Raw genomic sequence first — 15,754 nt, forward strand, 5'->3', positions numbered from 1 at the left:
ATCTCTGTTGTTCAACTATGTGTACCACATTGTCTTTTGACGTGCCTGTTTGGGGGTCTGGAGTATTCTCCTGGCCGTTGTGCAGGCGGGTGCACCTTTGGTCTTGCGACGCTCTGCCAGAGCGATGTGCTTAGTGCTCCATCTGGATACTGCAGCCGGGCTGGGTCTTTAGCTTTCCATTCAAATTCTTCTTTGGACACCAGGGTGACTGCTCTTACGTGATCATCTTTTTGCCTCTTAAGTTGCCCGTTAGGTGGGTGAATGTGATGTGCCAGATGATGGCTTCCTGTTCTCTAGACCCCAAAGTGTGGTGCAGTTCACCACTTCTCAACCATATCGTGCTTATAAGTAAGGTTAATAGGTTCCTATGGTCATGTTGGAAATACATAGCCTACCTTTTAAAAAAACTGCAGCTGCAATCTGTGGAGTTGTGAAAACTTCCCTTAAAATTATTTGCTGCATATCAGAGAAACTTGTGCATTACTCGCAGTTGGCAGGTAAGGTCAAAATCTGGAGGCTGAATTGTTGGGAGTAATCATTAAAAATAAAAATGGAATAACAGTGAGCACTAAGTTTGTTCTTCCCATTTACCATGTCTTTAGCTCTGAGCTTCCTTGCAGGAATTCGGTAGCTGTTCTTCGTTGGAGGTGGCAATCTTCATTGCCGGTGCTACAGTGAACTGTAAGACTTGCTTAATCAGCATTGGGGGTTTTTTTTAGTAAATCTTTCTAATTTTTTTTAGTAGCTTGTGTGCAGAAAGATTGGAAAATAATGGGTTGCAGGTTGATTGTCCTTCAAGTTTTAGCAAAGCTATTATCTTTTGCTCCAAGTCAGATCTTAGAGCCTCTCTTTTCTTTGTCTCCAGATGGAAATAGTGGCTGATCAGCCTCAGCATTAGGTAACCATTCATGGTGTAATTACCTGCTGCGCTGAGTTATTGCCTTGTGTTCAGGGAATGTTAGAAGAGAATTGGGTTCAATGTTCTGATTTCATTTTCTCGTAAAGCTGGTGTATAACATAAATTTGAATAGTTTCTCCAATGGGGAAGCATCTTTGAATCTGTAGCAAAACTCTGCTACTGCTGTAGTGCCAGTTTTCAAGGAAGGTGTGGGGTTTTTTTCCTATGTGCCTGACTGCAGTGAGAATATATGGGGTCTTTTAGGGTTGGTTTTTTTTTTTTTGCAATGTTATCATTAGATACTGAAGTTTGAGAACATTTGTGGTCTCCTGTTTTCAGGCCTCTTTAGAGGCATTCCACTTTCTTGTAGCCTTTGTTTTGTGGTTCAGTTGGTCCCCAGTAGTGCCTGGTTACTATAAGAGATGTTTGCTACGGGTTTCCAACAGTAAAAACTTAAACAGCTTCATAGCTAATTGACCAAAAGACCAAGCAGCATTCCCTTAAATTCCTGGGAAAAAGCGACTAAAGTTTGGGAAATCAAGAAAACAAGTTACGTTTGTATGGAAGGATTCCAAATACATTGGGCATCTTCAGCAATTTATTCCCTAGAGGATTAGTTACATACTCTGGTATCTGCTCAAATTAATTGTTGAAGAGAGAGCAGCAACTACCATAAGCTTCCTGTAGCATGCAAGTATTGTTTGTAGGTGAAGTAGTTTGAGCTGGTGTCTACCATACGCTGGAAGAATGGACTTTAAGACTAGAAAACCTGTTACAGCTAAATATTCTGGAAGCAAAAAATATCAACTAGGAATTAATCTCTTGTGTGTTATTAGGACAAGCTAGACTAGTCCCAGTGCTGCAGGCCAGACTACCTAGAGTTGGCTAGTCATGCAAACCTGTAGGATTTACCAGCAGTTGTTCACCGTGTTAATAGATTTAAAGGAAGCGGATGTTTTATTGACCAGAATTCATATGTAGCAGTTAGTTTGTGATCCTGACCTTTACAGTCTTTTAAGGGAGGGTGTTTCTGACAAGCATGAGTTCTTTTTTGAACAGGATGCAAATGATAGAGCTGTAGAAAATTCATAGCGCTGCTAGCTGCTAATCATAGTTAGGAAAACTAAAAACCTGAGTGGAAAATTAAGAATTTATGCTGTTAATGATTAAGTGCAAGATTACATATTTCATTCTGTCAAAACAGCATCAGGGTAACAGTATGGGGTTGGCTAAAAATTAGGGAGGGGAAGAGAAAAAAGCTTGCATGATGCCAGTACCTCAGCCATGGCAGTGGTGTGAGCCTCTGAAAGAAAACAGAAACCAAAGCACCGTATTTCCTATTCCAGAAGGTCCAGTCTTGGCTCTGCTGACTTCAAGGGCTCTACCATTTTTACTTGGCATGCCAAGAAAAGTCGAATGTACCAAATCCTATTAAAACAAACAAACAAAAAAAACCCCAAAAAAACTCAACTCAAGTACTACAGCTGGAGCAAATGCAAAAAACTCTGCAGTCAGTTAAGCTGTGATCACTGGTGTTGTCCTGTTTGTGAAACCCTTGGTATCTTGTGGCCCCTGGAAAATCCAAAATACATGGGAAAGTGGGAAAATTAAAACGGAGCACAACAGGGCATGAAAAGTATATTGTTTCACACGTGGTATTAATTCTGTGGGCCAAGCAGTGGCTGTAGACATCTCTTGATGATCTTCGTGTGCATTTTGATGACATTTATTTGTGGGAAGTATGTAAGTCTATTCTGCTACGATCTGTCTGGCCTGTCTGAAAAATTAAGGCGGCTCACCTACCAGCATCTTCGATGCAGTATTAAGCAACTTCAAGAGGTCACTGTTTTAAATGCTGATTGTTTGCTGCTTAAAACCTGCAACGTTTCCGTAAAGCAAATTCATAATTGTTTCACCATTTGGCTTCATTCGTTGTTTAAGCAAGCAAGGTATGTAGCTCACGAGAAGGCATCTGGCGCAGCGAGATTTAGCCGATTACTGCGTATTCAGATGAACTGTGTATATTATGCGTAGTGGTCCCTTGACTGGTGTTGGGTGTTTTTTTTTTACCTTAAGTCCAATCAATCCTACACTGGCGGCTTTTCATTAGCTGCTCCTGCTCTCACAGTAATGATCGGGATGCAGAGCCTGCTGGCAGTCTGTAACTTCTCCTGGTGCCCTGAAGCTCAACAACGTAAGCTGATTGACTCAGTTAGGGCCCCAGTCTCTAACAGCAAATGCAATCAATAAATCTTTGTTGGTAAATAATTGCTATTGAACAGAGTTTTAATATAAATTTATGAGTGGTGTTTTATCACAGCTTGAGGCTACAGCAAGCCACTGAGTGATGGATTTCAGATAACACTTACATTCATTACATTAACTTTGTAAGTTATTTAAAGCTTGTACACTTAACATTGCTTTTGGCTTGCAATGACCTCCTGGGACTAGACGTAGCATACACATTACTAATAAAGAGCTCGCAGTACGTACAGACGGTTCCTCCGTTTGCTTTGTACGGTGACGCAGTTCCTCAAGCAAAACCCGAGAAGTGAAGTTCATGCACTCTGGTTGAAGTCTTTTTCCTGTGGCTCATTAAAAGTATAAGCTAGCGCAGGCTGGTAGGAGAAGCGTTTCTCCATCAGATGCAGAATTGCAATTTTGGAGGGAAGGTGGTAAAAAAATTTAATTTGAAGTGTGAAATTCTTCTCAGTTTTTGAGTGAATTGGAGGTGTTAAATTCTTAGTGTTGAATCTGGAGGCTCTGGGTCAGCTACGCCGAACTGCAGGGCTAAGATAGCAGATGGAAGACTAACAATGAAAGATTTCATACAAATTAGAAGAAATAATGTTATCCAATTAATAATAATTTGAGGCAGAGATTATTTCAACAACAACAACAAAAAAAAATCAGTATTTTGAAGTAGAAGTTGATTTACTTAGTCCCTTACTGCATAGCTTGGAGACTAAATGTGATTTTTCCGATGTGCTGTGTGTACATGGGGGCCTGTTTGGCTGTGACTGGAGATGTGCCCAAGCTACCTCTAAATTGCCTCGGAGGTACCAAAGGTCAGTGGGAACCCATGTATCTAATTTCCTAGGCAGAGTATCTGATGTGACTTAAATGTAGACATAATGTGACTGAAGTGAAGGGCTTTTTCTTTTTTTTAAAGTAACATTTCTTGTCATATCTGGGCCATTTATTTTTTTTTAAGTTTAGTTAATGTTAAAGTGCATTTATAACTGATCTAAACTCCCGATACTAAGAGCATTTCTCCAGACCACTCTATGTAATTACCACAGACAAAGTGGCGGTCTCTGGCCTTGGGGAAAAAAAGTGTGGTTTATATGGGCTTCTCTGCTTCATAACACTTTAAGTTAGCTGCTTGTATTCAGAGCAGTTTCCTCTGCAGGTACTAGAAGATATTTTTAATTCTCACATAATATGAAAATCTATTCTTTTTGCCAAGGTAGTGCCTAAAGAAAATGGATTGGGAAGTCTGCTTTGTTAGTTAGGCACAAACAGGTACATCATCTGTATTTACTGGTGAGTATTTTTTTTAACATGAAAGCACAGAATTCCACTTTAAAAGAAAGGTGAAACCCCATTCGGATCATTTTCTTCATTTAGATCCAAAAATAGAGTTTCATAATTCACACCTAGATAGTAGCAAAACCTCTATGTAGTAAAACCCCTTAAAAGTAGTGTGTTTTTACTATTTATTGGTTTTATAATTGCCATGAATTGAAAATTACGTAATTAGTGACATGTTTTTTGTATAGCAAAGGGACAGCTAAAAACGTGTGAAAAACATATATTTTACTTTCTTAAAAACTTCAAAAAAAGGCAAGGGGGGGTGGGCGGAAATCGCCGTTGTGATCCTTACAGCTTTTTCCCCATTAAAAGGTCTGAAGAACAGACCAGTGCAGGGAACAGTAATTTTTGATCCCCACAGCACAGCGATAACTAGAATTGGGTCCCCCTAAATGCGAGCGAACGTGCTGCAGGTGAGGTATGAAAGATTGGAAAGGTGAAGCGACAGATCACCTACTATAGACAAACATACAAGTCAAAGGCAGAAATAAGCTTTCATTTTTTAACAGAAGAAAACAACGTCTCTAACCACTGGAAGACGGTAATTGGGATGTGCGACTCGCACTCGCAGAAGCTTTTGTAAGAAAGCATTTCAGAAACCCCATTCTCTCTTGTAAAAGTTTGAGTTGTAGCAAGGAACAGCACAAAAAAAAAGGCAATCTGACCCCCAGACGGTCAGAAAGTTCGGAGTTTGTACTGCTGTCTAATTCAGTCATCTGCACAAGCTTTTCTTTATGGTCCCATCCACAGATTGCTTTGAATCACGAAGGGTTGTTCTCTGAAGTTTTATTCAACGTGTGTGTCCACGAACAGGCGTTTGTGAACTTCGCTTTTCTGCTGGGATCATCTCTGTGGTTGCAAAAGGAGAGTTGTTAGTTCATGTGGATTGTGGCAAGGGACTTCAGCCAAAAGTTATCTGGAATGGAGGGAGAAAAAAAATTTGCCTAACTCTGGAGGACTTCTGCTCATGCAGAACTGCCCCTTGTCCCCTCGTGGCTTTGGGATTGGGTCTGCAGGGATTGCTTTATAAAGCTGCAGGTTTCATGGAAAAACAGAGAACATAACTTGCTTTCAAGGTTTTAACTTACTTTAGCAAAACAACTCCGTGGGAGTTGGAAGCACCATGCTTGGTAGTGCATCTTTCTATGTTCTGTTTTCCCATTTTTTTTTTAAGTTCCACAGAAAATGAGAATGGAAGACTCATTTTATGGGGATTAGAGAACTGAAGTTTGTATTGGTTTAGATTCCTGGTTATGATTTAAGGAAATGAATATAAGTATCTGCTTTTATCAGAACTTGATCTGTGGAACTACTGAGTCCCTGTGGTGGGTACTGTACCTAGTATCTCCACCAGGACATTTCAGTAAGACTTTCAGTAACCAAAGTATTGTATGAATTCGTTAGGAACTGCCTTCTGCCTTGGTTTTGGAAATTAAAATTTCCTAGGGAAGTGCATTGCTAAAGCATGGCTTGATTTACCACCTTCAGTGTGCTACAGCATGTTATATTTTGCTTTTCTAAGTGACTTTCTATTTTTAAGCTGAGAACAGGTTAATATGCAGTAGTAGTCCTTGTCCATTTGAACACTATGATGACTTTTTATCTCAGCTGTTGATTGTTAGCATTCATCACTGATGTTTATGTTGAATAGGATTTGTGGAAAGGTGAGTCACCTTGCCCACCTCCTTTCCTATCTGATCACACCTCTTTCATTAAATTATCCAGAGTTTATTGGAAAAACTTTGTATTTGCCCTGTTTCCATTTTGCTGCTCTTGCCTGGAATTGGTGTCTCCCTTGCTGGAATGAATAGCTAGGAGGGTTTCCATTGCGGTGTCACCTTACTGCGAAGGGAATAAGAACATAAACATGTGCTCTTCCCTGCTTGTGGAGGGGCTGAGCATGGACACCAGGGAATCCCCAGGAACACGCTGAAGGGAGCACAAGCCATACAGTAGGATCCTCACTCAACCTGAGGCTCATGATTCATTTTAGAGGGCTAGGAAATGCACTGAGCGTGGTGTCTTTATCAACTAGGAGTGCATATGGGTAACCTTACTCTGTGTTACATTAAAATGTGCTTTCCTGAGGCATGGAATTCAGTCCAAAAGGGATTTTGTCTACCCGTTGGACAAAGATAGTGCTGATAACAGTCTTTTCTGTTTACGTGACTTGCTTTATGAAAGCCGCACTTAGAGATTTTCCTCCTAAATTACAGACACTGAAGCTGCTGATGGAGAAAACGTGCATCATGGGAGAAGCAGGGGAAAATGAGTAACTTGCAGGAGAGAGCATATCTAAAAATGTTGGCAATTATATTTATCTCTTTCTGCGACTTAAATAGTTGTACGTTGGCAAAAAGGTGTTTAATCTTTTTTCTTTTTTCCTCTAATAGGGTATGCTGCTAAAGCGAAGTGGCAAGTCGTTGAATAAAGAGTGGAAGAAGAAATATGTGACGTTGTGCGACAACGGTGTGCTGACCTACCATCCTAGTCTACATGTAAGTATACCGTGCTCTCTGAATGTTCAGCAACATGAGGCTCTGATAAAGCAGTGTTAGCGAGTTCATCCTGGCATGTTTTTGATGAGCCCTCTTTGGTGGAGGAACTTCTTTCTTTCTCTTCATTCCCCTCCCTCTCAAAAAGGCATAATCTGAAATAAAATTCCCTGGTGCAACTCTGAGTACAGTGTTGTGGTTTAACCCAGCAGGCAGCCAAACACCACACAGCTGTTCGTTCACTCCCCCCGCAGTGCGCTGGGAGGGAGAATCGGGGAAAAAAAAGGTAAAACTCGTGGGTTGAGATACAGACAATTTAATAGGACAGAAAAGGAAGGGAAATTATTAATAATGATAAAAGAATATACAAAATAAGTAATGCATATTGCAGTTGCTCACCACCCGCTGACTGATGCCCAGCCAGCTCCTGAGCAGCGGACCCCCAGACAGCTTTCCCTTAGTTTATATGCTGAGCATGACGTCATATGGTATGGGATAGCCCTTTGGTCAGCTGCGGTCAGCTGTCCCAGCCGTGTCCCCTCCCAACTCCTTGTGCACCCCCAGCCTTCTCGCTGGTGGGGTGGTGTGAGGAGCAGAAAAGGCCTTGACTGTGTGTAAGCCCTGCTCAGCAATAACTAAAACATCCCTGTGTTATCAACATTATTCTCATCCTAAATCCCAAACACAGCACTATACCAGCTACAAGAAAGAGATTTAACTCTATCCTAGCCAAAACCAGGACAGTGCAGTCAAGCTCCTTTGAATCCCCTGGGACTGGGGTTCCCTTGCATCCCAAGAGGCAGCTGAAACGGTTAAGGCTTTATGGACTTGTTGTCGATGCCAGGATTAAAAAAGAGAAACGTTTTATAAGAAAAAGTGTCCTAGATGTAGTAAAGAGTGAGGAAATTTTCTGGTATTTGTCAGTGTGCGGTGGTTATGGTTTATTCAGAAGTAATTTTGAGCAGCCTTTTGAAAATGGCATACCTATTAAAATATGTGTCATAAGGCATCTACCGTTGTCTCTGCTCAAGGATCCTGTCTGTCCCTCTCAGTGTGTGTAGCACAATCCTAGGTACGGTTTTGGGGGTGGAAGGAACACAGTGATCTGACTCAGAACTAGCCCAGGCCATCCGCCCCAGCCATGCCAGCAGGAGGAAAGGTGAGATTTGTCAGAGTTCATTCCATGCCAGAGCGGTTCAAAAGACAGAGCCAATGTGGAGACTCCAGATCTTGAAACTCCCAGAGGATTCCCAGCTCCTTCACTTGCTCTGTAGTATAGGCAATGGTAAAATACAAAAAACATGGTGTGACCCTCACCGAGATTTTTAGAATTGTATCTGGTCTTATATTTTGTCATTATACCACATACGAAAATCGGAGGGCGGCCAGTTGTTTCTAAACCTGTTGGTGTCATTTTGAGCTCCTGGGCAATTTTTCATTAAGGAGTGAAAAATCAAGCTTTCAATGAGATGCGGTTCTGTAGGTATGCTCTGGGGCTTACAGACCTGCACATGGAACTTGCAGGAAACTTACACTTTAGATGGGTGATGTCTGCGGAGTGTGGTCCCACCGATGCTGTGCTTGCACCAACTTGCTATTCCCTGTCCGCTGAATAATAGCACTTTCTCTGGCTTGACACAAGATTTCATAGTCTCAGATCCTGCCATAATAATGCTTTGCTATAGTTTCTGATGCTACATCCATGTCTCTTTTAAAAATTATTTACTAAGTTAGATGACATAGCTTCAAGGCATTGCTGCGTTCCATCAGAAATCTTGTCCCTCAGCCCTTGTGTTCTGGAGCAAGGTTTTCACTGTTCTTTTTGTGAAACTGTACAGGTCTGTCTGTCCTCTTTGGCCACTCTTAGTGCTTTTAAATTTGGGGAATTCTGCCATGAAATAGTCCTGAAATACCTGAATTGTGTATTGGTGTTGCTCACAGAAGGGAAGCACAAATACTGCATGCCTTTGAGGCAGCCATCATGGAGCTCCCGCATGTGTTGGCCAACTCTGGGTCATCAAGCAAGGAGGAGACAAGCTGCCATTGTCTGCACCCAAGTCCCTTCCTTGCTTTGTAGAAGTGCTCTATTGTTCCTGGTGGTTGCTGTGCACGTGTTAGTTTTTCATTGCCTCTTGCAGACAATAGAGTACTACTTCTCTGTAGGCTTCCCTGGAGCTGCTTAGTCTCCCCCAGAGTGAGAATCCATTGAGATTAGAGGTAATTACTTTGAGATTAGAGGTAAATCCATTGGAGATTAGCGAGAATCCATTTAAAGAAGAAGTAATTACTAGCCTGTAATTGTTTCCCTCTATCCCCCACCATGCCCCCCCACCCCAAGAAAAAGGTACATGGCTCCTTATTTCCATTTGCTCAGACCTCCTTGCACAGATCGGAGAGCTTTGTAACATACTACTTTTCCCTTGGGTGTATGTGGGTAGGTAGTGGTGAGGGACCATGCTCAGCTCCTAGCTGACAAAAAGCTACTGGGGAAAACGTCATATTCATTCAGGGGTTTCTTGAGACACCTTTACTGAATCCACTCTCTAGGAGTATCTAGGGTTCTACTCATTTGTGTTAAAATCTATGACATGATTTGTATTATAAACAATGCTGGTTTAATGCTTTGTTTCTATTGTTTTTAGCCTTCAAAGCATCATTGCACTGCTTCTGCGGTGTGTTTCCATACTGTCAATGAACTATTTATTGTCAATTAACTATTGTTAATATACCCTGCAGAGCATTTGTCACCCATCAGGCAGCAGTATGTGAGTAGCATCTTCTCTGCCCTGTGCAAACCACGGTGGGAGGAAGAGGCAGGACCAGATACTTGAAGTCAATTGCACTCCCCATACAGTGCGTATAAAACTTTGTAGGCAGGAAAGTCAGAATTTCCTCTTGGGTATGGCCAAGTGAATGGGTTTTCCCCCAAACAGGACTCTGATGATGTATTTCTAGTTTGGTTTTGCTAGTTTTTGTTTTAGCTGTAACTGCTTGTTGCTTTTTTCACAGCAAGCCAAAGAAACTGATGAATTTTTAATACTGTGCTTGCATTGCTGTTTGGGATAATTTCTTACATTGTTTTGAAAAATCAGGACCTCATTCCTACTAACCTTCCCATTAAATAGCATGGAAGAAAAGAACTTTTGTTAACCATGTAAAGTCAGTTTCCTAAACTCATGAAAAGCCTAGCTCTAGTCTGACCTTATAGTTAGATTTGGGTTATCTCAAGTATGCAGATCATTTTGGTTAGACAGAATTTTGCAGTTGTAATTCTGTGAAGCGAAAGGTGGGCTGGCCTCTAGTGGTGGCAGAAGAAGTAAATTTAGGAGATAATTCGGTCTTTCCAGACTGTGGTTTGAGTCAGAATATAACACCTGCATTGGAAGAACCTGTTATAATATTTAATAGCTGATAGTGAGCACTGTATTAAATATTGCTTGAGATTTGGCCAGAGGTAGATCAGTTGTATCTGTCAGATGCATTCAGTGGCGGCTCAGGCGTGAAGGCAGTGTTTTTAATATAATGTGTCCATATTGCAGAAATCAGTACTGTCATCCTCCTTGAAAGGATTGGCTACAAAATTAAAGGTTCTGGGGTGGGGAGTGAAAAATCAAATTAGTACCTTTCTTACAGAGGAGGTGTCCCTGGAAGGGTCAGGCCTGTTTGGCAGGGCAGCATGTTGAAATGACTGCTGTATTCTGCCAGCTAAATGAGTAACTACTAATGCCACTGGGTTGACGTTTGACACAATAGCTAAATTCATTTTCTTCCTTTTCAAGAAAGTGGGGGGAGAGAAAAATGGGGAAAGAAAAATATATGTACATAAGCACCCTACTGTTTTCTGACTTGGTCATGTCAGGTTTTTTTCAAGAGCCTCAAACCTTCCAGTCCCTTGAGATGCTGAGGAGCTATGCCGATAGAAAATGGTGGGGATAATGAGAGAGAACTTTGACCTGCAGGCTTCAAAGTTCACCATAGCTACCTATTCATCTTACGCTTCTGGAGTATAGCCGTTGAGTCGATAACTAAAATTCTGGCTGACAAATTCGGTGTCAGCCTCCCCAAAGGAACCCAGGGGAATTTGTCTAGGCATCTCTTGGCTTTTAATGGCAGAATGCCATGTGCAAGGGCTCTCGAAATGTATTCACTAGGATACCTGCTGGGCAGCGTTAGATGCTGCTTCTTTATCTAAGCCTTATCCCAATGAATAGCTGATGATGTTTCACCACTGTCTGTCTTCCAGAGGGTTGCCATCATGCCACAGGTCAGTAGATGACAAAGCTTTAGCTGTGGATGTCCATTTTCTGATCCTGTATCCCCATCATCACTGCCCCTCATTTATGAAAAGGAAAAAAAAAAAACCTGAAAACAGCTTTTTTAGGGAAGGGCTTTTTTTCCCCTTTTATATTTAATCTGTTCTAGATTTGCTTTCAAGTAAAAGCACAGCGCTGTGGCACCTTATGGGGGAAGAATAGCTTCTTTAGATACAAGAGAAGGAAGGTCCGATGCCCGTCATGTAAATGCCCATCTAGAACACATGGTGTGTAAATCCCATGTACCTACACAGCAAGGTTCATTTTTGCTTGCTGAGGTCTGTATTGCAGTAATGCTGCTCTTTAACCTTGCTCCGATCCTCACTGATGTAGTTTGCTAACCTGTGCTGAGGTGTGTAGTGATTGGGGCGGGGGGGGAAGCCCATCTTTTATCTCCTTGAGAAGTGTGTGGACTCACCTGGTCTGCTCAGTTCATCTGATAGTAGCCACAGTGTCAAAACTCTTCCTTAAAAATATTGTTGACGGGGTGAGCAGCCTACGTGAGCTAACTCAAAGGGAGCATTAGCAATGTTGCTATCCTCAAATAAACTCAATGTATTTTTTTTAAAAAAGCAACATTTCAGCCTGGTAAGGAGCCGTATCCAACACTAGGCTAAACTTTGCTCAAGAGCTTCAACAATATATTACACGAACACATCTCAGAAGGTGAATCAAAACAGACCCAATTCATGGGCCTGTAAAATTCTTTGAGACTTGGGGTGGGGGACTGGGCTTTCAGTTGATCTTTCTTTGCTTGGTTCTTTCCTCCAGGAAAAGCAGACTTGGTGAGAAATAGGATGCTATTGAAAATGTTGTCTATGTTGGTACCTGGAAGTGTTGCAGATCCATGCACTTCCCTCAGGCCCCATAATATGCAGCATTTTTCTTAGAGCTGCAGTTGAAATTTTTGACCGTTATTAGTTCTTACGAGTTTCCTGAATAATTTGAAAATGGAAAGCGTGCTTGCAAATAAAGTATTCTGTCTCTCCTCATTTTTAAGAGAACACCAAGCTAGCTGGGCTGTGTGGCGTCTTTGAGCGTGGCCTGTCGGCGGCAGAGCTGGGTGTTGCTCTAGCCAAGGGAGCAGCGCTCGCCTTCGTGGTTATGAATAACCGCCTACAGACATCGTTTCGGTTCAGCCTTATTTTCAGGGTTGCATTACCTCAGGCTGTTTAATAGCTCCGAAGTGTGTTGTTCGTGTTGCTTTAATAGAAATATTCATGCTCTTATATATTTCTAAAATACCATCGTGTATGCCTTTTTTTTTTTTTTTTTTCCTGTTTTTGCTTCGAAGGCATGTAAAGCTGGATATTGGCTGGCTCTGAGAGCCCTTCTAGCTGGCCTTTCCTATGCACAACTAATCCTCAAGTCGGGCTTTAGTAAATACATATTTGAACTGACAAAAGGATATGTATATGTTGCTTTTCACATAAGATGTATCTCTACCTCCTGAAAGAGTAGTGATCAAAGCCAATCCTACAGAGCAAAAATGAGGATGTAGTTTGACTGGTGATGAAGCTAAATCTGTCTGAAGCATGTGTAAGTTCTTACTATAGTTATTGCATCCATTAATATGCCTAAAACATTGGTTAAGATAGAAGAAATGAATGATAGGAACAGTTACAAAATATGCATATAGTAATTGCTTATTACAGTTGATGAGTTGATGCCGTATTTTTTTCTGCTCACCGCAACTGGCGCTCTCTGGAAGCCTTTTCATCAAAGCCATGTTCAGAGCAGCATTCTCAGTTTTAACATTATTGACTTAAATTTCCCAGAGCTTTCCTTTCTTAATTCTAGCATGTTTCACTGTGAAGTTACGTTGCTACTAGTGATAGCTAGAGGATATCTGACCTTTATGGAAAAAATAAGTGTTAATCATGCTGCTGTAACTTTTTTTGGTAAAGATACCAAACGTAAAACATATAACCGGTGGTGTTTTAAAAGCAAAAGAGGCTTTTGTAAAGTGGTATAGCTGTAGAGATCACTCATTTACTTTATAGCTTCCTGGAAAACTTCTTTATTATCTTAAAGATGTAATGGAGTGAAGGTCAGTTTGGGAGAAAAACTTAAAAATGGATGGGGAAAATAGAAGCTTAAAATGTGTTTGCCATCCTTAAGTGAGACCTGTCATTTGGGATAGCTGTCAAGGCAAATTATTTTCCACCCCCCCTGGCTTTGTGGCTTTTCAAACTAGAAATGATCTTGCCTGAAAGTGCCATTGCACCCGCTCTGCTCAGTGAAAAATCAGACTGTAGTTACTGATGATCAGCAAGCCACCCTGTGAATTACTCCTTAAATATGTAATCCCAGTCGATGGGGAAGGAGAGGGAGACTGATTATTCACAGTAACTTCTTACAATCACTTCCATGACTTGTTACAGATACTCACAGGTCACCAAATGCACAAACAAGGCAAATGTGAAGCATTTTTAGTTTCAAGTCCATTCATTTCAGAGGGCATGACAAGATTTATCACGTCATTAGCGTAGGACATTGTAGCAAACACAATACTGCTGTTGCAGCAGAGCTGTGCAAACTTGCAGTACGTAGTAATGAGCAGCAAACATACGTTTCAGTGTCGGGTCTACTCTCTCTTCAAAAAGGCGGGGAAGATTTTTGGTATCAGAATAAGTTGCAATTTAAATGGTAAAAGCCAAGGTATTAATTAATCACAGGGTTTTATAAAATTCGAGCTTCCTGTCCAGCAGCGCTAACTGCTGTGGATATAAATGCTTCATAAGTTACTCAGGATGGTAAAACTCTGATTTGTCTTTTACAGCAGTTCTTGTTACAAAGTCTGAATGAGAAGTGCAGTGCAGACGGAAGAGTTTTCTTAAAATTTTATGAAAATGAGTGATCCATTTAAAAAAAACAAAACAGCATTTTGTGAAACTGCTTTTGTGTTGAAAGTGTTGCCCTAACTTCCTCCCCCGCCCCTGCAACACTGATCAAACTGATTAACACCATAGTATAGATATAGTCAATGCTTTTTATTACTGAAATGTTCATGTTCTTGATTTTCGATGTGAATAAAATAGATTCAAGATGACCTTCTTTTTGTCAGGACAGAGTGCTTTAGAGTGATCAGTGTTTTCCAGAATGCATTTTCATTCCTATGTTCTCCTCAGAAAATAACATTTCATTGCTTTTCTTAAGATTAACTATATATTATGAAGCCGAATGATATTATGCCCGTATTTATATGCGAGAGGGGAGGATGGCTAATTTAACAGGAACATTTGATGAATATATTCCACTGTGGCTCATAACCTGATGGTAGGTTTGTTGCTGAGGTCCTTCCTGGGAAGGGGGGGAAGAGGAGTTAGAGACTTTTGTTTCTTCTTAGGTGTGCCTGTGGCCCCAAATGGAAACCAATCAAGGAGCGATTTATGTTCATTAAGTGCTTGTCAAAACTGAAAAATTTTCTAATCAACAGCAATCTAGCTGAGGCCCCTCAATGGCTGGGAGTGTCGCCTCCGCAGTATCGGCTATTTGCCTGTTACAACTCTAGGCTAGAAATCCGCTGATGATTACATTAGGCTAAGCTGCGAAGTAAATGAACCATGTCTTATTTAGGTGCAACTAGCTTCAGTGTAGTCCTGCCCCGCAGGGCACTTTATAGCGTTTTATGGCTTTAAAATTAGTGTAGCTTCCCATTTGCTGCAGGGTGCTGCATGTTATGCCTTTGAACTCAATAAGCAAAGGGAAGGGGGCCTTTTGTTTTTTTTCTCCCCCCTCCCTTTCTTCTTTTTGCAGTTTAGCAATTTTGTTTTGCATCTTTTCCAGACGGCATTTTGCAATAAAAATGTCTGACTGCCATGTACAGGCACAAAAGTCAAGGCTCCATCCATTTACCGGTCTGCCGGGGGTTTGGGGGTTTTGGTCTGGTTTGAGGGGAAGGGGATTGGGTTTTGTTTTTTGGAAGCAGTTGTTGCTGAGGGTGAACAATAGGTTTTGTGAGTCCAATAGGTCAGCTCACGAAATTGGAATTGTGTTTCAAAAAATATGCCACCCACAGTCTTTAAAATGTCATCCAGAGGTGCAGCCATAAACTTTCCTTTCCATAATAATTTTTATTTCACCTCAGATCAAGAAACACTATCTCAACCTCAGTAAGCTAAGCCTTAGCAGTGGTTTGTCTGATTGAATGGTGGGGAAAAACTAGCACGAAATGAAGGTGGTGTTCTCGGAAGCTCAGTGTAAACCAGGGACAGATCTGGGAAGGATACTGGAACTGGACCAGTTCCTAGCGTTGGAAAAACTGGCTGCTTCTGAGAGATCTTAATGGCTCAAAATGAGAAAAAGTGTGACATTCGTACTCGTGTACCATTAAAGATATGGAAAGGCATTGTTCTCTGAGAGTCTGTCTTGTTTGGTATGTTGTGCATTGGAAAAGGGTGGCAGTGGGACAGGTACATGGTGGAAGAAACACATGGGGAGGCTCTCTAGGA

The 15,754-nt window shown here is 41.3% G+C and overlaps 1 protein-coding gene across 3 annotated transcripts in view; it reads left to right on the forward strand.

Annotated features, from left to right (window-relative positions):
• Positions 1-15,754, forward strand: part of AGAP1 (ArfGAP with GTPase domain, ankyrin repeat and PH domain 1) — a 387,788-nt gene that overhangs the window by 239,522 nt on the left and 132,512 nt on the right. For all 3 annotated transcript variants that reach the window (XM_082314678.1, XM_082314680.1, XM_082314679.1), the window contains one exon: positions 6,886-6,990. In XM_082314678.1, the coding sequence (XP_082170804.1) occupies positions 6,886-6,990 (105 nt within the window). The remainder of the gene's footprint in view (positions 1-6,885; positions 6,991-15,754) is intronic.

This window comes from Platalea leucorodia (assembly GCF_965183815.1).
Source record: "Platalea leucorodia genome assembly, chromosome: 5".
In the NCBI taxonomy this organism is placed as follows: Eukaryota; Metazoa; Chordata; class Aves; order Pelecaniformes; family Threskiornithidae; genus Platalea; species Platalea leucorodia.